The sequence below is a fragment of the Sarcophilus harrisii genome, chromosome 6 (assembly GCF_902635505.1).
Source record: "Sarcophilus harrisii chromosome 6, mSarHar1.11, whole genome shotgun sequence".
Classification (NCBI taxonomy): domain Eukaryota; kingdom Metazoa; phylum Chordata; class Mammalia; order Dasyuromorphia; family Dasyuridae; genus Sarcophilus; species Sarcophilus harrisii.
In genome coordinates, this window is record NC_045431.1 from 241,353,747 (window position 1) to 241,381,628 (window position 27,882).

Sequence of the window (27,882 nt, forward strand, 5' to 3'; positions counted from 1 at the left end):
TTAAAGGACTGGGGAAACGGGACGTCTTCACTTTGTGATGGTGTTCCTGTGGAAAGAAGAGGTGAGAGATGAGGAAGAGAAGCAAATGTAGGCACCTCCCCCACCCACAACCAAGAAAGACCCCATCCCCTGCTCACGCGTTCATGCTCTTGCCACTGCCACTGAGCACAATGTACGGGGTTTTCTGGGCTTTCTGTTTCTCTTGGAGCAAGGCCACTGTGCCCAGGGGGGTGTCACTGGAGCTCATCTTCTTTAAGAGCTGTAACAAGGGGGCAGCTCACACTCAGTCCCCTTTCCCTGGCTAAGCCAGTAAGATGTCCCACCCCACCCTGGGCCCAATTGGCCACTCACAGCTTCCTCATCGAGCTTCTTCATCCGACGTTCGGTCTTCATTTTGCCCGAGCCCTTTCCGTGGAACCGGTGGGACAGCTGCCGGAAAGCCTGGCCAGAAAGATCAGTCAGTGAGTGCTTGGGGCAACATGGTCCTGTACTAGAGAGTCCCGGAGTACAGCTAGTTCTGCTTTGGGGAAATAAAACCAGAGACACAGAAGCAGACTAGAAAAGCACCAAATTTTATATCAAAAGCCCCCTACTCTGAGGGAAGAAATGTGGGAAAGCCACGGAGCATCTTTGAGCCTCAGTAGTTTGAAGGGCAAGAAGGGGGTCTTCATGCCATGAGCTCAGCTGGTAGTTTTGGGAATAGTGAACAATAGAGATGGATGGGGAAGAGGATGCCAGAAGCCAGATGGTGACATTACTTGTGAAACCCTAGCCATAGGTGAGGAGGCCTTAGAAATTTGGCTAAGATGGGGCTCAAAAGAAGTCACCGGCGAAGCCCACGACCAACCACGAGGGGCTACAGGACGGGAATCCTTGCCAGCTTCGGCATTACTGTGACCGACTCAAAGGCTTGGAAGGCACAAGGCACACTTGTGGGAGTTGGCTCAAAACGGGGTTCCTGGCCAGGCAAGCCTGGAGCTTCGGCCCAGACCAGGGGCTCAGAGTGGCCAACGTCCCACAGCAGACCATGGCCTCAGGCACGTTACACACAAATGTACACAGTCTGCTCAGGCCTACCACCAGGAGGTCGGTTCAACTGCACAGAAAGGACTGTGCCTCTGACGGGAGTTCAGAACGGCCTGAAAGAAGCCATTCTGGAACAGGAAAGAGAGATCTGGGCCAAGGTCAGAAGAGGACCAGCCAGGGAGAGACGGTCCTGACACATTTGAGGCCTGTTTTAATACTAATGTCTTCAGGCAGAGGAAATGACTGGACGCAAGACATCTGAGATGCTAAGTTTGGGAAAGGCAGGCGGGTTCCCAAGAACCACACAACAGCCAGGGGAGTAAGAACCAAAAGAGGTGCACAGACTTGAACTGGAGGAGGCTTTGAAGGCTAGATCAGGAGCAAGATAAAGAAGGGAGAAGAACATGGCTCAGAGAAGATTGGCTGAGACTCAAAATCTGGACAAAGAAAAACAACTTGGCACTTCATCTGCTTTTTTTCTCTTGGGAGAATTATTTGGACTAGGAGGAACAGAACAGTTTGTCCCCTAGCTCAAGAGAACTGCGTCCCTCACTGTCCTAAAATAGCTGAGGGGACGGCTGACCCTCATCTCTGATCTTCACAGAGAAGGGGACAAGCAGCGGGACTAAGAAGAAGCCGATGTCCCCATTTTCAACAGGAGTAGCAAATGCCAGGACAGGCTGGTGAGTGTGACTGAGACTTGGCAAGACTGGCAGATGGGATTCAAGGAACGGTTGGTTTGTGTTTGGGATCTGAAGCAAACATGATGGTCACCAACAACCAAAATGGGACCGGCCTTATTGGATCAGGCATCAGACACGGGCACTCTGCAAAACCTCCCAAGATTCCCTTGTGGGATACAAAATACAGGAAGCTGGTGACTTCAAAACTGGTTCAACACTGGCATGGAGGGCTTGTTCGCCCAAAGGTAGTTGAGACAGATAAAGTGGACAGCAAAAGTGGCCCAAACCCTTGTTTCTTTGACAGTTCACTTTCCAAGCTCTGTTGGGACCCTAACTGGGGGAGGCCGAGCTGGCCAAGTCCAAACATCTGAGCTCAGAGACCTAGGACCAGACACAGATTAAATCATATGGATGGTCACAGGAAGAGGCAGAGTGGGTAGATAACCCAGACTTTGTCCTGCCTTCTCTTGCCCGCCCCACGTCATGTGGGACCCAACTGGCACGTGAGCTAGCAGCAAGAACAGTGAAGGCCTTTCTGGGCCGCACCAAGAAGCCCGGGTTTCAAGGAAGGACAAACACAAATAACAACACATTATTAGGAAAGGCCCAGGAGGTAAACCCCAATGGCGCAGAAACTAGAAACCAGAACCGTACAAGGACTGGTTTAAAAAGGAAGCAAGACCCCCAGAATGTCTTAGGAATTCCCACTTCTTGAAGGTGTTGTTCCACCTGTTGCCCTGGGCTTGAAGTGGAACCAAAAGTGAGGCTTCCTGAAAGCAGCAGCAGGACTGACCAGGGTGTTGTGCTTCCCTACCTCCTTGAAGTTCACGTTGCTGGGCTTGAAGTGGAACCGATGCTGCAGTGGGTGTGGTCTAGGGCGTCAGCTTCCTCCCAGTCTCATCCACATACTCAATCTTGACGTCCGGCTTGTAGCCGTCTTTCTCCTTGAAATCCTGTGTGAAGCCACGATACTCTTCCCGTCGGCTGTACTTGTCATCGATGGCCCTGTAGTGGACAACACAAAAGGCCCTTCAGAAGTCAGACCCCTCCCAGCCCGCCGACTCCGAAGTCAGGGGCTCCCCCACCGCACTCACATCTTGTCCTCGATGCAGTACACAGCAGAGGGCAGAGATTTGTTGGGGGCCTTGACCCGCGCCACCTTCTGTACCGTCGTCTCCAGCAGTCCTGAGGAAGAGAATCCTTAGAACCTACCTCCAGGCCCTCCCCAGACTGTGCACGTGGAGCTCCCCCGAGTCTCCCCATTACCTTTGTTCTGACACAAGAGCAGAGCGGCAGCCAGGCCCCTGTTCACGATGGGCTCCTCATCCAGAATGGTGGTGGATGCAGCAGAGAACTGGGGGAAGAGAGGAAGGAGCCTGGGTCAATGTGGGTGTGCAGGCCCGCCCCACCCCACCCACTCTGTGGCCCCCTCCTCACGTCCTGCTGCTGCTTCTCCTCGTCCAGGTTGACGGTGCTCCAGCCGATGTTCTCCTCTCCATCAGACTCGGAGCCTCCGTTGGCAGACCTTTCTTCATCTCGCTCAAAGTCCTGGGTGAGGGGAACCAACAGAATGATGCTAACAGATGCCACTCAGGCTCCTCTGGGCCAGTCAAAGGCCAAGGAGCAGTCCCTGCACCCCAGCCCCCACACCCTGGGCCTGCTCATTCATCACCAGCCTGGCCTGTCCTAAGAGGACTCACCATGAGCTCCTCTTGGTCCTCTCGGTTGCCGGCCAGCCCATAGGTGGGGATCTCCCCCAGGGTCCGGCAGAACTCTGAGGTGGCGTTGAACACGATGGCCCCTTTCCGCTCCGGGTCCTCATCCTCCTCCCGGTTTCGCCGCGTTTCAAGTTTCTTCACAATCTCAATCACCTATGGGGAGATGAGGATGTTTAGCCTAGAGAAGAGAAGATTTAGGGGAGACGTGATAGTTGTCTTGGAAAAGTGGAAGGCGGCTAAGCAGTCTTCCCTGCTTGGGCTCAGAGGCTACAGTGGAGGTGGGAGGCACACCATCCCAGAGAAGGGGCTGGATGGAGGCCGCACAGTACCAGGCTTTGAGTAGTCCTATCGATGAGGTGCCCGTGGGCCCTTCTCACCCCTCCCTGTGGCCAGAGGCCCCCGCAACTCTCACCTTCTCCCCACTGTCTCTGAGCTGCTGCAGCTGCCTCAGCCTCCGCCCCTTCTCCAGCTGTTTCTGTAGCTCGGCCTCCACTTCATCCTCCTCCAGGATCTCGGGGGAACCTGTCACCTGGGCCCCCTCCTCTGGGAGACAGACATGGGACCAATGGCAGCCTTGCCTTTCGGGTTCTCCCCCTCCCCCCAGCCGGCCCCTCCCCTCACCATCATCACTGATGTCCATGTTTTCCACTCTGGTGTCATCAGACTGGGGGAGCTGGGAAGGGGCTTCCCTCTCAGGATCTCCAGAGACTTCGTCCTCGGCCTCAGGGACTCGGCGACGGCCCCTTCCCCGCAACCTGTGGGAGGGGGAGACCACTGAGCCCGGGTGGTGGCTCTCATCCCCTGCCCTCCCCCTCCCCGATCCGGGCAGCCCGAGTTACCTGGAGCCGAAGTCTCCTTCACTGGTCTCATTACCAAGAGGGAGCAGATCATCGGCCCGAACCACAACCTCCTTCTCCTTCTTGCGGATTTTCCTCACTCTCCGTTTCGTCTTTTTGAAGGTCACCTGTGGGGGGCCAGAAAGGCAGAGGTGACCCTGAGACCTCATCAGCGCCCCAGTGACCACCCCCAGTCTCCCTTTTTCAGCTCTGGAAGGGCCTTGGACAGGTTCTTGAACCCCTCCCCTGCTGGAGTAGGCCCCCTCCAGACCCCAGCAGCATTCTGGAGGGCTGATGCCCAAGCCCACCCATGGTCCTTTGCCACCACCTGCAGCTGAGTGTCAATCAGTCCTCCCCAAGCTTAACCTCCCTCCCTCATTGTCCTTCCTGCTTTCTTCTGCACACTCCCACGCTCAACCATGTGGTGCCCAGAGCTGCCCGCTGTGCCCAGACCCTCTCCTGCTGTGGCTTCCTCCAACTCTGCTTGGAGCTTCACTCCGCTTGGCCCCCTGGACCCATGAGCCAAACCCTGTCCGGGGAGGCCTCCTCCATCAGACATTTCTTTAATCCTTCCTCAAGTCTGACCTGTCAAAATCCGTCAAGACCCATTTGGCTTCTGGCCCTGGCACTCGGCTGGCACCCCACTGGAGGTGATTTCAAACCGTTTGTGAGCCCTTGCCTGGGTCCCTCTCACTTTTCCATAAGACTAGGCAAGGAAGGGCCAGGTAAACTCCCTACGGCATTCCTCATCTGCCACTTTAGAAACACTCACAAAAAAGGGGGAGATTAGCCTGCCCATATGCCCCCTGTTGCCCAACCCAAGAAGACCACTTTTAAGGAACTGCAAGTCTGACCACGTCTGACACATATGCTCGGGCCCTTGCCTCCAGGATGAAATAAAAAATCCTCTCATTTTCACAGCATTCCAACTCCTTCCTTTCAAATCTCATTAGCCCGTCCACCCTCATCCCCAAGCTCCGGGACCCAGCCAACACCCCAATTCACTAAATTTGGAGCTACTGCCCCACCCCCTGGCCTCCAGGCTGGGCAGCAGGCCCTCCCTCTGGGGTCTCCAGTCCACCTGCCGCCATGTTGACTTGGCCCTTTGTTCTTCACCTTTCTGTCGTTCCATCCTAATCCTTTCTTCCTCCTCCTCCCATCTGCCCTCCCAGTGCTGGCAGCCTACAACCAATGCAAACACCTGCCCGTGCACTTCTCCAGGACTGGCCCCCTTTGGGGTCCCTTTGCCAACATGATCACAGACCCACTGGGCTTGACTTTCTGGTCGGCAGATGCAGTGTCCCCCCTTGGAGCAGGCCTTCCTCGTGATCGCTCCAGCCCGGCTCAGAACTTCCAGGCCCACCCCACCATTCTCCTGGGGTGCTCCGCCCAGGGTCCCACCCATTGGCTCCTCACACAAAGAGCATGGAGTGCCAAGATCAGGGTGAGGTCATATCTAGCACCGACAGCAGCCCCCTCCCACCCGAGGTTCCTCTGGGCACCTTCCTCCATTTACCCCTGCTAGAGACTCACCATTTCCTGGGGGGTGAGGTACTCGGAGGCGAGCCGGGGTCCAGTCATCGTCAGGGATTGTGCCTGCTGCCGCAGGTTGGCCCTGATTTCCTCCAGCTCCCGCTCCCGGGCTCCGTCGGCCGCCCCACTGCGATCGAGTCGGAACGAGTGGGGTCGCTCCCCTTCCAGCTCCTCATCGTACTTGGCCAGGATGGACCGGGGCTTAAACTGTGGAGGTTGTTTGGTTCAGTCCCACTTCCCTGCCTCCGAGTCCGCTCCCCCTTTCCCACGCTAGCCACAGCCCCACTGGACCAGTTTTCTGCCCCCCGCCCTCAATCGCTCCCTACAAACCACGGCCATGTCATCCACGCTCTCATCTTCAGCGTAGGGTCGGTAATCCGGTTTCTTTTTCCGAAGTTCCACATTCTTTTCGGCCCGCTCTTTGTCAAGGAGGTTCACGTTGACTAGCACGTCCTCCTCCTCCTGCAGCACGCCTAGAGGAGCAGGGGCCGGGGTCAGCCACGCCCCCAACTCATAGCCTGGTGCTCTACCCCCTTTCTCCCCCCAAGTCCTCCACTTCAGCCCGGAGGCTCCGACCAGACGCCCCACTTCCTGGCCATACCTTTGTCCTTGAGGGTAAGAATCATGGTTTCCCCCTCCCGGAAGGAGTCAACAGCGTGCTCCACAGTCAGCCCCTGCAGGTCTCGGGCACTGTACTGATCCTAGAGCAGACACAAAAGCAGCCTCAGCGGCCCCGTCTAACTCAGGGACTGCGGGGGCCACCAAGGACCCATCTCCATACCCACCCCCTCCCCCCCAAAGCATTCCTCACGACCACGCCTCACCTTCCGTCTCTGTCCAAACTCCTCTTCCACCAGGGTGCTCACTCCAAACTCTTGGTCCATTTCCTCCAACAACTTGGCCTGTGGGGTGGGATGGGTGGGAGGTGTATGGGATCCCAGCAATTTAAGTGATAAGGTAGCATTTAGAAGGGAAAAAGGCAATCACTGATGGACATGGATACCACACATATACACACATACACACACACACACACACACACACACACACACACACACACGTCTGGGTAAACACGTAGACATCTCAGAGGCCACCCCCAGCTCCCCACGAAGCCCATCTCCAGAGCCCCTCCCCCTAACCCGCCCAGATCAGGTTCTTACCCTCTTCTCAGCCAAATCTTTCTCTTTCTGCAGTCGACGGCTCTTCTCTATCCACGCGGCTGTGTCATCCAGCCATGGATCATCATCCCCCAGGGACTTGATCTTTCTAAAGGAAGAACATGGGAGAAAAGGCTTCAGCCCATTGGATGGATCCCCTCTTGCTGCCAAACATCTATTTTCAGCCTCAGCTCTGCTCCTATCTGCATATGCTGCATATGCATATGCATATCCATGTGCCCGCCCGCCTCCAGAGGCTTTCTCCACTCACCCCAGCTTCTGGTTGAGGAGACGCTTCTCCTTGGCCGCCGCCAGCTTCTCACGCAGCTCCTCGCGCTGCCGCAAAGCCAAGGGGTTGATCACGTCGGCCAGCACCGGCTCCTCTTTGGTGCCCGCCGCTTCTGGAAGGAAAGGGCCCAAGGACGGTGACCCCTTGCCCCTCCCCTCCCCCCTGTTCCATTTGGTGAATCACCCCCATCCCCAAGGCTGACTCACCCACAGCTCTGATCTCTCCAGAAACCCCCGAGTGTGCCCTAGGCTGAGTCTGCACCTATTAGTTCGCAGCCTTGACCCCGTGTCCTGCAGGACTATGCACTCAGTCACCGAAGCCAGTTCACAGATTCTGGCCTTTGCTCTGTGCTCCTTCCAGACCCCCACGCCCTCCCTCTTCCTGTCCCATACTTCTTAGTCAGCCTGTCTCCCATCGCTCACCCTTCTTAACAGCATTGACCTCCAAAGGTTTGAGTCCCAACTTGGCTCGGAGTTTACTGAAAACAAGAGATAGCCACGGTTACGAGGCAGCCAAATTCTGCAGATACTAAAGAACAAGAGAGATTGGGGAGAAGCCGCTCTGCACTAATTTGGAAGCACCAAGAATTGGGCCTCCTTGGGTCCATTAGCACAAGGTTGTGCCGGGAAAGGTTAGAGGAAGGGAGGGCTGATCTGGATCAACACCCTGGGCACTCACTTGGTTTCCTCAATGCTGAGAGATGAGGCATCTCCAGAGCTGGCCTTGGAGCTGGAGGCTGGAACAAGAAAGAGGACAAAGGTCAAAGGCTGAGGAGCGCTCTCCAACCTGTGCTGCTTCGAGGGCATCCTGACCAGGGTTCAGAGTCAGAGCCTCCTCCAAGATCTGGAAGCCCTGAAGTCAGGACAACCCTTAACACAGGCAAGAAGGCTACATTCACTTCTCTGCTCTTTTCATCTTGCTTTCTAGCCCATTCTAGGAAAAAACTTTAGTTCCCAAACCCAGCTTTTCTCTTCCTGGCATCAAGGCACCTTCCGGTCCTGGCAGAGAAGGAATTAAGAGCTGGAGGCTAGAAATGTTTCACTACCACAGTATAAAACAGAGTTCGCATGTGGGACAGACTGCTCTCACTTGGAAGGGATCTCCAGTCCAGTCTCTAACTAAGCAAGAATCCCCTGAGGACAAGCAGTCTTGTAGATGGCTGCCACCCTCAGTCCCCTAACTCCCCTGTGACCTCTGGCAAGCCAATCTAATCTGAGCTCTACCTTCTTCATATGTAAAACGGTGCTAATAGATACTCCCTCTCTGTTGCTAAGGAAAACATTTTGTAAATCTGTGGCATTTTAGATAAAAGCAAGTTATTGTTCGAGTCAAAACCCTCCAATGATTCCTTACAGAACGTGAAGGCAAGTGTAAAGTAGGAGATCCTCAGACAGCACCGTAATGGCCCGTTTTTCCACCTTTCCTCATGCTGTTCTCCAGCAAACAACTACTCACCATCCCCGTCTACCTGCAGGCCAGCAGCTTTCAGGCCTCTCCCTTCCTGAAGTCCTACTCAGCCTTTAAAGTCAAACTTAAGTGTCCTATTTCTCTCAGAACACTTTTCTGCTCACTGACAACCGTTCTCCTCTGACCCCACGTCCTGTTTACGTTTACCGCATTCACCAAATTCATCTAAGCTTTAGGTTTCATCCCCTAATGGAGCCTGAGCTCAGGGAAGGCAAGAGCCATGTCTCAGCCAGGGCCCACCCAAGTTTTGCGGTTCACAGTCACAGCTGAACAAACTTTGTGAACTGGGCCAAGTAGCAGAAACAGACCCAGATTTGGAGTCCTACGGGGAGGCCCCAGCTTCAGAGCTGGAAGGGGTCTTTAACATCTAACTGAATCCTCGTATTTCCACAAACCCCTCACCGCCAGGGTCGAACCCAAAGTCCAAGGCCTGTCCGTTTCACCTCCCCAACAGGTCCCCTTTCTCCCCCCAGCGCATGCATGCGACGGCTGACATAGCTGCTGGGCCCAGATCTGGCCACGCCGCCCGCTACTCCCCAAGCCCCAGTGGCTCCCTCCTGCCAGCGGCCTGGGATCCAGAGTCTTCCCTACCTCCCCTCCCCCGCCTTTGCCTCCCGGCGACCGCTCCTAATCGTGGAGACCCCACAGGCTCTTTCCTCCACGCCACCTGCTGAGCCGCCCAGCTTCCTTCAAGTCCGACTAAATCCCACCCTCTACAGGAAGCCTTCCCTCCCCTGCTTCCGATTTATTCCGTCCCGAGCCTCTGTCTATAGACCGAGGGCAGGGGCTGCTTTTTCTGCACAGCGCCAGGCACACCGCCGGCCTTCGTCAGGCAGAGCCTCCCTTCCCCTGGGAGTCACTTCCCCTCTCGGACCTCAGTTTCCCCATGTGTCAAACACAGGAGAATGGAACTGACATTTGTGGATGTGAACCGAATCTGGTCTGGAAATGTCTGGGACAGAGCAAACCTCCCCCTCCCCCCCCCAGCTTCGCGGAGCTTTCTTATTGGCCCGTTCGGGGATGACAGGCTCGACCCCCGGCTGTTCATTGGCCCCGCCTCCCCATTGGCCCTTCCCAGGCCCCGCCCCGCCCCTTGGGCCCCTGGGGCCCCTGGGGCCCCTGGGGCCTCGCGCTCACCAGCTTCGTAGCCGTCATCGCGCTTCTCTCGCTTCACTCTTCGCTCCGCAGGCTCAGCCTGGCTGCGCTCGCGCCCGTGCGCGCTCCCGTTGCGGGCCTCGGCCTCGCCCCCTCGCCGGCTGCTCCCCCTCTCGGCCCCGCGCTCCCGGCTGCGCTTGCGCCGCTCGCCGGCCCCGCCCCCGCCGCTCCCGCTGCCGCCGCCCCCGCTGCGGTGTTTGTGCTTCTTATGCTCGCGGTGCCGCGGTGCCTGCTCCGCCGTGCCCGTGCCCGAGCTCCCCGCTGCCCCCGCCCCGGTCCCCGCCGCCGCCTCCTTCTCCCCGCGGTGCTTCTTCGAGGAGCCCATGGCGGCTCCGCTCCCACCGAACCCCGGCCGCCGTCACCGCCGGGCCCAGACGCAGAATGGGAGCGCTTCCGGGTTATGGGCCGCCCCTCGGCGGCTGTTGCCGGAAGCCAATGGGCGCCGTTTCCGTTGTGCTCTGGTCCTCTGGTCCAACGCCCGACAGGAAGTTAGGCCCCAAGCTTCCGGCGTAAACTCGTCCCTCCGCTTTCGCCGTAGTTCCCGGACTGTGCCTAGTTCCTCCCCCCTCCCCCACTCCCCTCCACAACGTATGCGTACCGAAATACGCATGCGTCACCAGAGACCTAGGGCTGCGTAAGGTCTCTGGCGGCCTCAGCCGAGACCCTTTGTGTGCTCGAAAGATGGCGCCTGGAGCGGGGTGGGTGCGCATGTGCGGCCGGGAAAGGGTCTGCGGCCTCTCCGGACGCCCCTCGGCAGCCGCCGTGCTCCCTCGGCAGCCACTTTACTCCCTCCGCAGCCTCCGTGCTCCCTCCGCAGCCACCGTGCTCCCTCCGCAGCCTCCGTGCTCCCTCCTCAGCCTCCGTGCTCCCTCGGCAGCCACCGTGCTCCCTCCGCGGGCGCTTGTGCGTGGCCCCAACCCTTCCGATTGCATTTCTGTAAACGCCGCACTAGGGGCTCCGTCACGGGGCTGCCGCGGCCTTTCTATGGCGTTTGCCCCAGAAATGTTCGGCAGATTTGTGCCGAGGCGAGTCCCCTCCCTGTCCTTTCCCTTGTCATTTTTGAAGGGAAGGACTCACTCACGAATCCTTTATGGAGCAAGGAAAGTACCCAAGGTCTGGAACAAAAGATGTGAACGAGGATCCTCTCCCAGTCCTCAAACTCTGCCCCGGGGCCAAATGTACTCTTGGGCAGGGAGAACTTAAGGCTCTTAACGGGGAATAAGCGGCCGTTCTTATAAATTATGGTCAGCAATAGAGTGTTTGCCATCTTGCGACTGACTGAAAGTTGTGAAAATAAAAGATTTCTTGTCGATTTTAAAGCATTCCACTGAAAAAAATCCCCACCCTTACACCTGCTCCTTAATTAGGCGCGTCCCATGGGAATACCAAGGGATCATGGGAAGGATCAAATGACGCGATCCGGTGCCTTCCAGAACAGCCAGTGAGGCAAAACGTGGGCAGGTGTGAATCCCAAGACGCTGCCGTCTCCCGGAAGAGGTTTCTAACTATCCAGAGGCGCTTGGCCTGTTCGCTCACCGGGGAAATCAAATGAAGGCTGGCCACGTTCAGATTTCAGCCTGCATCTGAACCGGTAACTGCACTCGGCCAACAATATCTATTTCTGAGGTAGACAATACACCCACCGAAAGCTGGATCCGGATTTGAAGAGGAGAAATTGTTTTGGGGAGACCGCTCTTTTATCAGCCTCGTTACCGTGACAGCAGAGGACCAATCTTTCCGACACTGACCAGAGCTTCGTGTGACAGCGTTGCCTCTGAAGACCTAAAGGTCGTCTTCTCAGGGAGACCAGGAGGGCGTGTGACAGGTGTGATCAGGCTGTGGCATCTAAGCAAAAGAGCCCAACCAGCTCTAAAGGACGTCATTGGAGAATTGTGTGACAGAGATGGCAGATGGGAGGCTTTCCACATGCTGGCTGGACCTCTTGTGAGCCAAAGGCGACTTTCTGCATTATTGAAGAGAATGCCCAATCAATGGACATTTGGGCACCCCCAGCACGAACTTAACTTTTGCCCTAAAGCCTCATAAGAGTCTCCTCGGAGGGAGGGTAAAAATTATGACTGTTAAGCTCTTCTATTGTCAGCGAGCCCTAGATTTGCTCTTCTGGGGTCCAGGAAGGTAGATTCAGAGTCCTGTGGCCAAAGATCTCACTTCCTCTCAGAACCTTCTGGGACTGCCCTTTGCACCAGCAATAAAGTCTGCTATCACATTGTATTGAATCAGTGCATTGTTTCAAGTATCAGTGAAGTCTGATACTTCCCAGCCCAGCAGAACTGGCCAGTGGATACAATGCTAAGATCAGCTTCACGAAGCCTGCCCTCAGTTCAGGGAGGATTGGAACCATTCCCCATCCGTAATCTTGTTTTAACCAATCATTTAATAACATTTTGTAGTTCCCGTTAGCTGGCTGCCAAGTTCGGTGGGTATAAATTTAGCTCCAAGGTCAAAATCTCAGCGCCCTACCACAATTGGAGCTTTGCCCTGGTTACCTCCTCCCCAGATTTAGACATTGGAGGAAGATGTGAGGATAGATACTGTCTACTAGCAACATCATTAATATGTTGGGAGTAGCTACTGTGGATGTTTTGCATGACTTCCTATGTATAAAAGATATATATTTTTTTCTTAGTGGTTGTCTGTCCCAAACTCCCACTGTGCCCAGGGCCATGTCCAGTTGTCTTGATGTTACTTCTCGGGGTCTTTTGGCAAATCACTTGATCTCTGTGGGCCTCATTTTCCCCTCAGAATTTTAGATGAGGCGGCCTCCGAAGAGATTTTTGTGGCTTGTTCTTTGTTCTTGAAGGAAACTATGACACCGGGAGGTGGTACCATGACATATTAGTGGACTGAACTGAAGCGCGGCAGGGCTGGGCAAAGCCGCCAGTCTCACTTTCTCCTCTGGAGTGTTCCAGGAGTGAGCTAGGATTCTATGATTTGTATAAATAATCCTTTGGGCCTGCAAGATCTCACCTCCATACAGTGCTTTCCACTGTTTATGTCTTCATGTTCCTTTGCTGAACACCAGCCCGCCCACCTTTCACCTGTAAAGGATCAGGGAGAATCCTGACCTTTTAAGCCCAAGTTAAATCCCCACATCCCTCAAAAAGTCTTCCCTGATCCCGCTGGCTGGTAAAAGACCTTCACTTCAGATCATTCATTTGGAACCAGAAGGGGACCAATCCTCTGCTTTAACAGATTTACCCAAACTCACAGAACTAGTCTGAAGTGAGAATGGACCCCAGGCCTTCCTGACTCCCATTTTTATATGCCTGTATGCCCTGATCGGGTTCTGTGTGGTTCCTTTTTAACCCTTCGTTAGTAAAGCAACGACTTTATTTGCTGTCTTCTTGGTACCCCCCCCCCCACACACACACACTTCAAGTTAATACACGAATTCGTATGGTTCGATGAAGTTCACTATCCCCCTACATTGCCTTTTTTTCTTAAATGCCTTTTTATGGAACCGTCTTATTTTCCTATAATGCAGTACCAGATCCCTTTGCCTCCATGTACCTCAGTTTCTTCTTTTATAAACCATAGAGGAGCCTCTCCTTCCCTATAGGATTTGAAGCCTGAGATCTCTGTGACTAAGTTGGGGTGAGGGACTTCTGGATTCCACGGGAACGGGGGCCAGAGGGCTAAGGGCCATTGAGATTATCCTTGCCACATGGCTCCCTCGCCATCAGTCACCTGTCATTTCTGCTCACTTCCCCCTGTAGACCCCCAAGCCCCCAAGGACTCTGGTTGGGCAGGAAAGCAGACGCTGGGCTTAAATACAATAATTTCATTTTTCCCTCTGTCCCTCTTTCCCATTTAACCCCGGGCCCTGGGCAACTCCCCTCCTGTACTCGGCTTGAAGACTTTGGGCAGCTTGCAGCTGTTCATTCCATGTCCCAATAAGGCTGCTCCACTCGGATCCTGCCCAACTTCCTGGCCTTTGAGGACCTGGCAAGAGACAGAGGGGTCTTCTTTGGCATCTAGGCTCCCTGCTCTTCTCAGGGCCTAACTGGCCTTGGAGCCGCCTCCTTGGAGCACCTCTTCAGCTCGGGCTGGCAGCAGGGACCCCTCTACTCCCAGGAGGCTTTCTCAGTCTATAATGTGAAGGCAATAGGTTGGATGGGGTATGGCTATGCTCTGGTGGGCTCCCAACATGGGGCAAAACTGTGACGCTTCCTCTTTCCTCCGTGTGCATCTCAAATACCGGAAAGAGCCAGTTAAGCTTCTCCAGCCGGGGTCAGTCACATGCTACCCCCAGGCCCTTGGCTGGCAAGGATGGCTCTCCTGCTGGCATTCAGCCAGCTGACATCCGTGAAGAACCTACTATGTGCTGGACACTGTGCTAAGGACCGCAGATACGGGTCCAGTTCCCACTCCCAAGGGGCTCACGGGTAAGAGAGGGGACTCCAAACACCCAACTCTTTACCAGGGTAGATCGGGTACAGCCCACAGAGAAGGCACTGGAAAAGGCTTGTGAGAAGGCAGGTTTTACCTGCGCCTGGAAGGAGGCCAGAGCTGTTGGGAGTGAGAGCATTGGGGCAGGACCACCAGCCCAGGGGAAAGGGGCGGGACTGTGAGCTCTAAGGCTTGGCTCTCCAGGCGGCCCAGGGCTGCTTTTCCCACCAGCCTCTTGACATTGGGAGAGCCCGGGGCTCCTCCGTGGGTCTCACTTTGCTCCCCTCCAAAATTAGGGGCTTTCTCTAAACCTCCGAGTCAAGCCCAGCCCCCTACCTGTATTTCAAGGGGATTTCCTCAATCTCATCCTTCACTGCTTCAGCCAATACCTGCTCCTCATCCAAACCCAGGGCTGACAGCACCTGGGAGAAGCGCCTGTTCACCGAGAGCCGGGCATTGGCCTGTTGGAGAGACAAGAGCCCCTGAAACAGTGGCAGGAGGGAGAGACGCACCCCCTCTGGACACAACTGTCAGAAGTTGTAAGGAGGGCGGGCTCCTCCCCCCTAGTCTGGGAAACTCCAGGAGCAGCTCAAAGGCAACAGCCCCTCCCCAGCCCCCCTCCCCTCCTCTCAGATCCCAGGGCCACGCCTGACTGCTGCCTCATTTCCACCCCCTTTGCATTCACCTCCTAAAGGCGACTTCCTCCATTCCTCTCTCCAGTCTCTGAACCTTCCCTTCCTCTTCTGTACAACAAGGGGATTGGAGTGAGATTGCCTCTGTGTCCCCCCCAGCTCTAAACCAACCAACCTCTGACCTTTGGGACCCCTGCCAACACCGACTTCTGCTCGCAAGTCTTCAGAGGCTCCCCATTGTCCCCCAACGAGAACCTTCCCGCAAGCCTTCGCCCACGGGCCACCATTGCCCTTCCTGACTCCATTCGCCTTATTTTTCTCGCAGCCCTCTGCCCTCCGGCCTAGCGAAGGCTATTCCGTGCTGACAACCTGCCCTGCACCCTTATTTTCCAGTTTAGTTCGCGCCCTTCTTCCTCTCCTTCATGTTTCATTCCCAACGCCCCCTCTTCTGGAAGCTCCTTCCCTTTCCTACCAAGTTGGAAACAACCTCCAACTCCCTTGTTTTACAAGATGGGGAAACTGAGGTTGGGCAAGAATGGGCAGGGATTGAATGGCACTGATGGGAAGCTTCTTGATGGGGCCTCCGCTCCCCTGCAGCTTTGGGGTATTTTGTAACTTGTTCCCCAGCTAGGAGCCCTCACTCACGCAGGCCTCTGCATACAGCAGGCGCCTAATCAATAAGCACTTTGTTGGTCTTAAGAACAGTGAGAATCTGGGGGAGAAAGGGTGGCAGAATTGGGAAGGTCTCTTTCCCCCTGGTTCAGTGCTGGGGATGGGGGTGGGCCAAGCTGGCGGTGTCCGGTCAGTGGGGAGCCCTTACTTGCATGGTCTGCTGGAAGAGGAAGGGGCGGTTCTGCACCCGCTGATAGATGCCCTGAAGCTCATTCTGGTACTCGGCCAGGCGCTCCTTCTCCTGCTGCCTGGCTTGGGGAGACAGGGCAGGGTCAAGGGAGTTCGGGCTCAGCCCCAAAACCCCCTGAAGTGACTACTCTGAGGAACCAAGGGCTTGGCCAGACTCGGGGCACCCCCAGTGACCCGAGGGGCTACATCCTGGGCCAGGGGGACAACTGGGAGCCATCCCTCCTCGATTCTGCCTCTCATCCTCTTGGCAGCTGGGTGGCCCAGTGGGGAGAGCCCGGGCCTGGAAAGGCCTGGAGTCAGCATCGGCCCAATGCCCCAGCTGGTGTGATCTTTGGCCCTGATGGCCCAGAATCAGGTTCCAGGGCAGCGGAGCCCAGCGTGGACCTAGGGCTTATGCCCACAGCCCTGCCGGCTCAGTGAAGGGCCCCCCACTGCTGGGGGCAGCCTCCCTGACCTGGACAGCCCTGACCCCTCTCTGTGGTGGAACAGAGGAGCAGGCCCCCTGGGCCCCCGGGATCCTGCCCCTGCAGGGGAATCTCAGGTGGGGCCGCAGGGCAAAGACAGGACTAGGGAGGGGGCCCTGCAAGGCCAGCTGGAGCGGCCCTAGTGCGCCCCAGCCCTGCTTCCCTCCCCTCCTCCTTTGGCTTTTCTCCAATTCCTCCCAGTTTCACCTCCAGAAGGTCCCCTCCCCCAACCCCCCTGCACCCAGAGTCCACTCTGGCCCACCCAAATTTGGAGCATCCCTTCAGATCCAGCTCAAGGCTGTCCTGCCCCAGCAGCCTTTCCCGCTTCTCTCCGGAGCCCCTGCTCCCACGCCCTCGGCAGCTGGTTGTGGGGCTTCCTGCGCATCCGCCCCCACTTGCCAGGGCCCGGCTCCCTTTCAGCAGGGGCCCCCTCCCTGCCCCTCCCCCAGGGGCTGGGCACCTGAGCTCCTCCAGCTTGCGGTGGGACACCCCCCCCTTGGATCTGGAAGGCCCGTAGGCTGCCAGGCACCGAGCCACCTGCTTCTGGACCCGCTGCTCCTGAGCTCGGCGCTGCTCTGCCCTGGCTTGCTCCTCCTGCTTGTGCCGTTCCCAGTCCAGCATCAGGGCCCTGGGGAGGAAGAGGGGCCAGTGAGTCCTTTACCAGGGTGGGAGCCACCCCCCGGAGCCTACCGTCCGCAAGCCCCCTCTCCACACCATTGTCCAACCACAAATGGAGGGGAAGGCTGGGGAGAGCCGGGCCAGGCCCGATGCTGCTGGTCTCCACTGCCCCACTCTTCCTTCCTTAAGCCTGAGAGCAGAAGGACAGGGTGGCTCTGTTGGTCACTGCGGCAGGCCCTGAGCCCAGAACGTGAATCACTGAGGGCCGAGGACAGAGGGGTGGGCAAGGATGGGCCAAGAGGAGCGGCTGCCCGCAAAGATGGGCCAGAGGAGCAAGGTGTCCGGGGGGGCGTCTCCCAGCTTTCTGGGGGTCACCCTGTCTGCCTCTTGAACCCTGATCATCTGCCTTCCCTCAGCTGAGCCATGTCAGAGGCTTCCTTCAGAGCCCACTACAAGGGGCTCTGCCTTCAGGAGGCTCCCCCCGAGCGCTCCCCTTCCCCATTCCCGCAAATCTGACGACTCTCCTGGAGAATGGGCCGGCCTCTTCCCTGCTGCCCCTGAGGATGCCCGGATGGGGCAGATCTGTGTGACTCAGACACGCATGCAGGCTCACAGCACACACCACACACACACACACACACACACGTGCACACATGTCACACACTCACACTCACACATACTTATAACTTGTGCTCTGGGCCCCCGCGCTCCAGCCTCCTCTTGACCATTTCTAACCAGACGTCCCAGGGCGCCCTCAAGGTCCCCCCCCACGGCCTCTTGCCTTTGCCTCCAAGTGACCTTCTTGTTCGGGAGACACGGTCCTCCCGGGTGGCCCAGGACTCCTCCCCAACCCTCCCCTGGCCTGTTGCCAGGCTGAGATTCCTCCTCCATTTCTCCCCTCATCCCCCCTCGGTGCTCCCACAGCCTCGGCCCTAGACCAGGCCCTCGGGGCCTCCCCGTCCCAGGTTGCTGACCTCCCTCAGCCCCACAAGGACCCTCCAAAGCTTACTCCCCTGCTCCAGAGGTTCCAACAGCTCCCGTCACCTCAGGTCCAGTGCAAACTCTGCCCTTCCCCACCTGGCCGTGGTCTTGCCCCCAAGGCTTCCCCTCAGCCAGACCTGGCCGGGGAGACCCCCTGAAACCTGAGCTCCTTCCCCACGGGGCCCCCCCGGCTGTGAGCCCGACATTACCTTCCACTTCTCCGTATCCAGGCGCGTTTGTACATCCCTCCTGCAGAGTGTAAGCTCCTTGGGGGCAGGGATGGTTGGGGTTTGTCTCCTTAGAGTCCCACAGCCGGGCACATAATGGGCCCTTAGTCAGTGCTGGCCCAATTATATTGGATTTAATTGTATCCTTCAGAGAGTAGGCAGGAAGCATCTAGTAAGCTCCTACTGTGTGCCAGGCAGGCACTGGGCCAATCCATACTGGGCACACAAAGAAAAGGCCAAAATAAAGCAAAGCTCCCCAGGCCCTCCCTTCAAGGAGCAACGGGAGGCGACTAAGTCAGGTTTTCCAGCTGAAAGAAACCTCAGAAGAGCCTCCCTTTTGCATTTGAGGGGAGGAGGCAAGTCTGGCACGGCCCAGGGGGCAGCCACCCCCCCTTTCTGGGAGACTTGGGGGGCGCTGCCCGGTGCTTCGGCCAGAGCAGGGTCCGGGCTGGGCCTCCCAGCAGCCCTGGAGGCCGATCTTAGTGTGTCCGCACAGAGGGGGAACCAAGGCTTCTGCCCTCGGCAAGCAGTCAGTCCCACGGATTAATGAAGCCCAGGGGGCCGGCGGGCCCCTGGCACGAGGACCAGACCTACCGTAAGCCCCAGGGCTCCGAGATGGGGCCTGACCTGAGCCTTTGTCCCCTTCTGCAGGGAGCCCCCTGCCACCGTGGGGCCCTGTGGAGCCAGGAGGGCCCCCCCCCGCTCACGGGCCAGGCCAGGGCTCCGTTGGCCCTTCGCCTTTGGAAGGGAGGAGAGGGCAGGCTCCCTTTGGATCCCCCCGCTTGGTGCTCTGGGGCAGGAAGCCTCGGGGACTCCGCGTCAGGGCAGCAGGGGCGCCCAGAAAAGTTTGGCGCTTTTAGGGACAAGGCGGGGGCAGCATGGGGAGAGTTCCCCAGCCCTGTGGGTCCCTGCTTCCTAACCAGAAAGTGAGCGAGGGGAGGGCTCTTCCCTCTCCCCTGCTGCGTTGTCTTTAGCTTCCATGAGTGAGTGTGAGTGTGCACATGTACGTACACTATCATTCGGGGTGGCAGGCGGGGGGGGCCTGGGCCAGTGCAGACAAACCAGACTTCCCAGAAGCGGGACCTGTGGCCGGCCCGGCCCTGAAGCCGGAGCGGGGGGGTGGGCATCCCGGCCCCCGCCCCCCGGCCCTGGCGGGGCACATACCTGGTGACCTCTCGGCGCTTTTGGGAGGTTCTGGTGTTGTTGCTGGTCAGCTTCTCCTCTTCGCCAGCCTGGAACTTCTCGGCCCGCGTGTGAGCAGTGTCCTGGGGGGGCCACTGGGCGGCTGAAGACAGAAGCACAGGAATCGGGGACCACTCCCCGGCCCCCGCCCCCATCCCCACCAGGGCCCTATGCCCACAGCAGCCCCGGCAGAGGCTCTAAGGGAGCCGAGGCTGGTCCTGTGGCACCACCTATGACCCGCAGGGAGGCTGCCCCTCCCTCTCTGTCCCTTTAGACGGCCGGGGTGGGGCCTTTGGGGCCAGGGACCCCGGGTTTCAGAGCCGCGAGCGGCAGTCACAGAGCCGGGGGCCAGCAGTGCCAACGGGACCCCCCAAAGTTGGAGACAGACCCCACTGAGTGAGGAGCGGGAACCTCGCATTCAGGACACTGGACAGAGGCTCGGGGACAACCGGAGGTCACTCGGGGAGGGAGGGCCAGAGTGAGGGGGAGACTCCCGTAGGAAGGAAGGGGGGCTGCCGCATACTTCTGCTTTAGTGAGGGGAGAGGAGGAGACTCCTGCAGTCGCTCTCAACTGCTTCTGTCAGACAGGTCGCCTCCCCCGGCTGGGACTCGGCGGGCGGGTCATTGAACCTGATTCCTCCTGGGCCCAGGGGTGGGCGCCCGCGGGACGGCTCAGCCTGCCGGGGACCCTGGGGCTCCGGGACTCACGGTAGAGGCCCAGCTCCTCGGCCTCCTCCTGCAGATGTTGCTGCAGAGCCTCCAGGTTGTACACCTTCTGCAGGTCCTTGGACTTTGCCAGTCTCCTCTGGAATCCTCTGAGGAGGGCGAAGCCAGCCAGATGCAGGGCCTTCCACTTCCGGAGCTGGCTCCTCTCCTCCGCTCTGCTCCTGATCACCGGGGACAGACCCGTGGCTCTGAGGTCCTGCCCCTCCGGCCTCTACCCAAGCCCCGCCCAGCCAGGTGGGCGAGGGACCCCCTCCCCAGCAGCCACGGCGCCGCCAGACTGGTTACAGAGACCCCTCCCCAGCAGCCATGGCCTTCCCAGACTGGTTAGAGAGACTCCCCATCCCAGGCCATCGCAGCCCCCTCAACAGCCATGCCCCCCCTCCCACCACAGCCCCCTGGCTCTCAGCTTCTTCCCCCCGCCCCAGCCTTGGCCCTCGGGCCCAGGTCCTTGGAACCCCAACCTTGTCTTGGGAGATGAGAAAGCGGACCAGAGGCTGAAATCCCTCCTGCCCTCGAGCCCCTCCTCCTCCCTCTCGTCCTGGTCTTCCTGCCCTTCCTGCCCTTCCTGTTCCAGGCTGTCCTGGCTCTCCTGGCTGTCCATTTCAGGCTGAATCCAGGGCTTCAGCTGCCTTTTTCTGTCCTGACACCGGGCCTCCATTTTCCAGTAGAGCGGGAAGGTGGCTGGCTGGGGAGAGGGGGGCACAGCCTTCCAGCGTGACTTCCGGGGGGCCCTGGCAGGTGGCAGGGCTGAGGCCTGGCCCTTCTTGGGCTGCCCGGACTGGTGGGAAGCGGCGGGAGGGGGCAGGGGCAGGCTCCGGCCATCCACCAGGAAGCTCTCCCAGGCCCACTGGAATGGGAAGGAGGGCTTCCGAGGCGGAGGCAGGACGAGGCTGGGAACGGGGAGAGAAGCAGCCGGTCAGGACGGCGGTCTCCCCGAGGCCCAGGTCCCCTCCCTGCACCCCTGGCTACTCACTCTTCGGCCTCAGAAGGCACATTTCCCTTCTTGCCTTTGTAGGATGCATCTTTCTTCCTGAGGTTCCCTTCACTGCGAGCCCTAGGTCGGCCCTGGATCAGCACACTGTCTCCATTCCTAAAAGCACCCTAGAGGGCAAGGGGGGCCACGTTAACAAGCACCGTCCCCCCCACGTCCCACGACTGCGGAGGGTCAGCAGTGGGCCCATGCTCAGAATCCTCTAGGGCAAGGGGGGCTGCATTAACAAGCATCATCCCCCCACGTCCCACGGCTGCGGAGGGCCAGCAAGGGGCCCGTGCCCAGAACGGGGACACGAAGTCCCACAAGACATGAGGTTGGGCGGCAGTGAGAGCCTTCAGTCCAGGCCTTCTGCCTCTTCCCAGCCATGGGGATGATCTTGTTTCACACGAGGAAGGCCACGGGACCGACAGCCGAGGTCCCCAGAGTCTCAGGATATGAGACCATCAAGGATCCTTTCTGCTTTAAAGCTCTCCCCCCCCGCCCCCAGGGGCCCTTCTCCAGCTTCTCCCCTGCGCCTACACGGATCCCGGCATCCTGCGGCCCAGCTCTAGGCCTTGGCATTCAAAGCCACTTACTTGGTGGGCCAGAGGCACTCCGGAGAGGAGCCCCAGCAGTCCAGCAGCCGTCGCCCGTTCAGATGGCGCCGAAGGGACCCGGATGCGGGCATCGTAGTTAGCTTTCACCACAGAGGCAGCCAGAATTGACTGTTGATGGGTTCTTAGCAAAGAGTTCTTCTGCCCCATCCCCCCTTTCAGAACCTCTATCAGCCCGATCCTGATCCGTCTCCATGGAGACCAGCAGGCCTCTGGGAAGGCATGGCAACCTGGCCTCTGAAAGCTCCCCAGCCTCCCAGAGCACCCCCACTTCTGAGAGAACCCTCATCTCTCAGAATGCCCAGACTCTGAGAATGCCCCAGCCTCTGAGAGCACCTCAGCCTCTGAGAACACCCCAGCCTCTGAGAATGCCCCAGACTCTGAGAACACCCCAGACTCTGAGAGCGTCTCAGCCTCTGAGAACATCCCAGCCTCTGAGAACATCCCAGGATCTGAGAATGCCCCAGACTCTGAGAATGTCCCAGCCTCTAAGAACACCCCAGCCTCTGAGAGCACCCCAGACTCTGAGAACATCCCAGCCTCTGAGAATGCCCCAGACTCTGCGAGCGTCCCAGCCTCTGAGAACATCCCAGCCTCTGAGAGCACCCCAGACTCTGAGAGCGTCTCAGCCTCTGAGAACATCCCAGCCTCAAAGTACCCCAGCCTCTGAGAGCACCCCTGCCTCTGAGAGCACCCAGCCTCTGAGAACGGCCCAGCCTCTGAGAACACCCCAGCCTCAAAGTACCCCAGCCTCTGAGAGCACCCCTGCCTCTGAGAGCACCCAGCCTCTGAGAACGGCCCAGCCTCTGAGAACACCCCAGCCTCAAAGTACCCCAGCCTCTGAGAGCACCCCTGCCTCTGAGAGCACCCAGCCTCTGAGAGCACCCCAGCCTCTGAGAGCTGGGTGGAATTGGGCCCAAAGGGGCTCAAGCAGAGGAGGGGCGCTTCCCAGTGGATTCATGCATTGGGTAAGATCAGCTGATCTGCCCTCCAATGCACCCTGGGACTCTCAGATCCTGCCTGGGCAATGGGAGGCTCCCGCTCATGTGAGGGGAAATGGCCTCGAGAGGTGCCAGCTGCAATCGCTCCAGGGCTTCATTTGAAGATCCCCGTTTGCCAACGCCCCCCCCCCACCCAGAGCTGGGCCAACAGCGTGAGAATCATCGCCATTCTCCTCTTGCCTGCCCGAACCTGGCATCTCCAGGCCGCCTTCTACCTTTACCCACATTAATCGTCTCAGAGCTGGAAGCTTCTCAGAGGCACCAAGTCGGGCCCTTCCCTCCCTCTCCCTCCCTCCCTCCCTGAGCTAGCAGACATCCCCCCTTAAACAAGGCTCACAGCCAGCCATATTGTGCTTGCAGACTTCCGGTGCTGGAGAGCCCCCTCCTGACCTGCTAAGTCCCTGCTAAGTGACTGACTGACAGAGAGGTAGGGGTGGAATGGGAGCATGAAATACAGTTACCTAACATCTGAGTAATCAGGACCAAAGAGAGACTCAAAGTGCTTTGGGAAATCTGAGCAGGAAACAGATCCCTTTTAGTTGGGGGCTTCCTGAAAGAGGGGGCATCGAAGGGGAGCCTGGAAGGGAAGGATTCACAATGTCAAGTCTACCAGCATTTATTAAGCCCCTGTTATGTACCAGATTATGCTCAGCACCTCCTGATCCAAAAAAAGGTTAAAAAACCTAAACAAAGGGGCAGCTAGGGGGCGCAGTGGACAGAGCACCAGCCCTGAGGTCAGGAGGATCAGAGTTCAAATCTGCCCTCAGACACAACACTTCCTGGCTGTGGGACCCTGAAAGTCACTGAACCCCAATCACCTCAGCAAAAATAAATAAATAAAAATAAATTTAAAAACTTAGACAAAAAATCCCAGCCCTCGGCCTCAGGGAGTTTCTGCTCTAACAGTGAGAAACCACATGCAAACAACTATGTACAAACTAAATACAAGTTATATGGAGAGCATCTGGGGCAAAGGCTTCTGGGAGAAGGAAGCTAGGAGGTGGAGATGAGGAGGGAGACTTGGGGGACCGCCAGGACCAATGTCTGACAGGAGGAAATGGACAGGCTGGTCTGAGCAACAGCAGATGAGGGGAGACACTGGGAATGGGGGGTGGCTGATGCCTATGACGAGGGACAAGTTCGGCAGGGGAACCTTAAGTCCAGTCTGGTGGAAGCCTAAAGCCTGAGAAAGGAACGTAAATGCTTAGAAGATAAGAGCTGGAAGAGATCTTGGAGGCCAACCCAGCCCGGCCCTCAGGAGCCATTCACTCTGCCTCCTGATTCCCTAATCCCTGCTTTTCAGAAATAGCATGGGCTGCCTTCACAGAAAGGGGGGGGGGTCCCCTTGTGAATCCTTTTCTTCTATGCTCCACTTCAATGCCCCCTCTTTCAGGAAGCCCCCAACTAAAAGGGATCTGTTTCCTGCTCAGATTTCCCAAAGCACTTTGACTCTCTCTTTGGTCCTGATTACTCAGATGTTAGGTAACTGTATTTCATGCTCCCATTCTACCTCCACCTCTCAATCAGTCAGTCACCTAGCAGAAAGAGAAGTCGGAAAAGAGGGGGCCTTTGGGGGTCTCTTGCCCTTGCCAGAAAGAACCATGACAAGGTGGCTTCTGGGATCAACGCAGGAAAGGACAGCGGGAGTTCAGGATGTGCTTAGCCAAACCTTTAGGCTTAAAACACGTGGTCGCCATTAATGTCAACCAGGTTAACAGAGGGAACGTTGAAAATGCTGCAGAACATCATGGCAGGCTCTCAAGCATCCTGAAATCCCACTCAGAGTACCAGTCGACCATCCTTTAGAGGAGCTTCCCGAAGGCTGGAGTTTGAATGAAATTATAGGAATTATAACATTTGCATAAAGCACTTTATAAATACAACCTCATTTTAGCTTCTAAACAAACCTAGGAGGGTGGGGCTATCATGATCCCCATTTTACAGATGAGGAAACTGGGGTAGACTGAAATTGAAAGGATGAAATCTAAAGCTAGATTGAGCTCATCTTCCCAACTCCAGGTCTAGGGTTCTGTGCACTGTGTCGCCTCCCAGTGGCCTCTTAGCAGAAAGACAATGAGATGCAGGGATCAGCAAGCTAGAGTTGAAGCCACATCTGTTACTCTATTGGAATTAATTGTTCTTTAAACGTTTGGTAGAATCCATTTGTAAATCAATCTATCCTTTTCTTAGGGAATTCACTTCAATTTATTTCAATTTATTGTTCAATTTGTTCAATTTATTTTTCTAAAATGGAACTACATAAGTATTTGATTACTCTGGGGAATCTATATTTTTGATAAATATTCATCCATTTTAGATTGTCAGATTTACTACCACACAATTGGGCAAAATAGCTCCTAATTATTGCTTTAATTTTCTCTTCATTGGTGATAAGTTTGTCCTTTTCATTTTTGATACTGATAATTTGGTTTTCTTCCTTTTTCTAATCAAATTAACCAAAGGCTTATCTATTTTGTTAGTCTTTTTTTTTTTTAATAAAACCAACTGTTTTATTTTATAAGTCCAAGAGCTTCTTTTACTTTTATTAATCTCTTCTTTGATTTTCAGAATTTCTAATTTGTCATTTAATTGATTTTTTGAAAAGTTATTTTTCTAGCATTTTTAGTTGCATGCCCAATTTATTAGTCTCCTCTTTATTTTATTCATATAAGCATCTAGAGATAGAAAATTTCCCCTACGGGGCAGCTAGATGGTACAGAGAATAAAGCACCAGCCCTGGAGTCAGGCGAACTAAAGTTTGAATCTGGCCTCAGACACAACACTTCCTATCTGTGTGACCCTGGGCAAGTCACTTAACCCCAATTGCCTCACAAAACAAAAATTTTAAAATTCAATATAAAATTTCCCCTAAGAATTGCTTTGCAAAATAATGTTTTGGTCATGTATACTTATTTGTGTATCTAATTTATATTTTAATGTATTTAACATCTACTGGTCATCCTGCCATCTAGGGGAGGGGGTGGGGGGTAAGAGGTGAAAAATTGGAACAAGAGGTTTGGCAATTGTTAATGCTGTAAAGTTACCCATGTATATATCATGTAAATAAAAGGCTATTAAATTTAAAAAAAAAAAAAAAGAATTGCTTTGGCTGCATCCCATAAGTTTTAGTATGTTGTTTCATTATGGTCATTCTCTTGAATGAAATTGACGGATTAGATTATTTAGTTTCTGATCATTTTTGGTCTATTTTTCCATGACTCTTTATTATACATAATTTTTATTGCATCATGATCTGAAAAGGATGTATTTAACATTTCTGCCTTTCTGTATTTGATTGTGAGGTTTTTATACCCTTATATATGGTCAGTTTTGGGGTAGGTGCCATGTACCTCTGAGAAAGAGGTATATATATATATATATATATATATATATATATATATATATATATCCCCATTCAATTTTTTCCAGAAGCATATGATAACCTAACTTTTCTAACATTCTAGTCACCTCCTTAACTTCTCATTTATTTTGTGGTTAGATTTATCTAGTTCTGAAAGAGGGAGGTTGAATTCCCACACTAGTGTAGTTTGCTAATTCTTCCTGCAACTCACTTCATTTCTCCTCTAAGAATTTGGATGCTATACCGTGTATATATTTAGTATGGATAGTAATTCATTATCTATGGTACCCTTTAGCAAGATGTAGTTCCCTTATTTCTTTTAATTAGACCTATTTTTGCTTTTGCTTGGTCTGAGATTAGGATCGCTACCTGCCAGGTTTTTTTTTTTTTTTTTTCCCTTTAGCTGAAGCATAACATATTCATTCTGTCCCAGTGTTTTAGGTTTACTCTGTACGTATCTCTCTGCTTCACATATATTTTTGATAAACAACATATTGCAGGATTCTGGCATTTAATCCAGTCTGTTATTCAATTCCGTTTTATGGAGAAATCATCCCATTCACATTCATAGTTAGTAATATTACTAACTGTATTTTTCTGCATTTGTATGTTTCTCTCTCCTTTCATCCTTTTCCTTCACAAGTGTTTTACTTCTGACCCCTACCTCCTTCAATCTGCCCTCCCTTTTATCAGCCTCTCCCCTTCCTTTTTCACCCCTTTCCCCTTCTACTTCTGCCCTCTCTTCAATCAGCCTCCTCCCTTTCTTGTTCCTTTCTCCTCTTACTTCCCAAAATGTACAGTATACAGTGAGATTAAATTTTAGACTAAGCCAAAAACGTATTTTATTTCTTTCCTCTTTGGACCAAATCTGATGAATTATGGTTCAAAGTCCCTTTTCCTTCTTTTTCTCTACTATAATAGGTACTTTGTACCTCTTCATATGATGTAATTCACCCACAATCTTTCCACCCCTTAATTTGTATATGATCACATTAAAATCAACTTATAGTCACACCCTCTGTCTATGTATAGTCCTTCTAAGTACCCTAACAAAGATACAATCCTTAAGTTACAAGTATCATTTTCTCATGTAGAGGTGTAAACAAGTTAACCTTTTTTAAAAAAGCAGTTTTTTTTTTCTTTCCTATTTATCTTTTTATATTTCTCTTGAGTTTTGTCTTTGAAGATGTTTTTAAAGTTTTCTTCAGTCAATTTCTGTGCTTCCTTTTCCAAGCTGTTGGCCTTCCTCCCAAAATTTTCATAGCTCTCATTTAATTTTCACCATTTTTCTTCTACTTCTTATAATTTTGTAAATTCTTTTTGAGCTCTTCCAATAGAGCCTTTTGAGCTTGAGAGCAGTTCAGATTCCCCTTGGAGGGTTCCCAGGTTAGCATTTTGCCATTGCTGTCTTCTTCTGGCTTTGTGCTCTGACCTTCCCTTTGCCATAGTAGCTTTCCATAGTTGTGGCGTTCTCTTCTTTTTAAAAATATATGGTGGTTCTCTCTGGGAGCAGGTTTCTTGGGGAGGTTTTCTGGAGGTAGCCTTAGTTTCCGTTCCAAGTAATAATCACTCCAAATGCAGCCCAGTGTTAAAAGTTCAAATCTTTTATTGTCTCCTTCAATATAGCCCGGTTAGTTGTCTTAGAGGCCTCTCTCACTCCTTGGTTCCAAGAGCTCTTGCAGCTTGTCTTTTAGCTCTTCCAGCTTCTGCCTCTAGCTCAGCTCTGACTCTGGCTTCTCAATCTCCAGCTGACGCTCCCCTCTCAATCTTTACAACTGAACTCTCCTGACTGAGCTCAGCTGTAAACTCAAAGGTTGACTCTTCCTCCGAGAGTGGGATTATGGGAGGTGTGAATTTGGACATTTCATACTGAACCCTGAAATCTCCCAAAAGTATGAACCAATGTGTGAACTCTCAAAGGTGCAAACGCAAGCATTGTTTCTATCGATACTAGTGACTTAACACTTT

The 27,882-nt window shown here is 54.8% G+C and overlaps 2 protein-coding genes across 2 annotated transcripts; both read right to left on the minus strand.

The window, feature by feature from the left end:
* Positions 1–185: 185 nt before the first annotated feature.
* On the minus strand, positions 186–10,395 carry SART1 (spliceosome associated factor 1, recruiter of U4/U6.U5 tri-snRNP). The gene is made up of 19 exons (XM_031943852.1): positions 9,847–10,395; positions 7,921–7,978; positions 7,665–7,720; positions 7,225–7,354; positions 6,957–7,062; positions 6,621–6,698; positions 6,398–6,497; positions 6,127–6,269; positions 5,797–6,003; positions 4,267–4,391; positions 4,049–4,182; positions 3,840–3,970; positions 3,410–3,580; positions 3,147–3,257; positions 2,976–3,063; positions 2,804–2,894; positions 2,582–2,714; positions 352–444; positions 186–259 (listed from the first exon to the last, which is right to left on the minus strand). Exons 1-17 carry the CDS (start codon positions 10,187–10,189, stop codon positions 2,582–2,584), a joined length of 2,205 nt encoding a protein of 734 aa, XP_031799712.1. The 5' UTR covers positions 10,190–10,395; the 3' UTR covers positions 186–259; positions 352–444.
* A 1,569-nt stretch (positions 10,396–11,964) lies between these two features.
* Positions 11,965–21,803, minus strand: TSGA10IP (testis specific 10 interacting protein). Its single transcript, XM_031943853.1, has 9 exons — positions 21,535–21,803; positions 20,939–21,066; positions 20,427–20,855; positions 19,948–20,126; positions 19,222–19,342; positions 16,692–16,859; positions 15,727–15,826; positions 14,611–14,735; positions 11,965–13,827 (listed from the first exon to the last, which is right to left on the minus strand). Exons 1-9 carry the CDS (start codon positions 21,700–21,702, stop codon positions 13,764–13,766), a joined length of 1,482 nt encoding a protein of 493 aa, XP_031799713.1. The 5' UTR covers positions 21,703–21,803; the 3' UTR covers positions 11,965–13,763.
* Between the last annotated feature and the right edge of the window lie 6,079 nt (positions 21,804–27,882).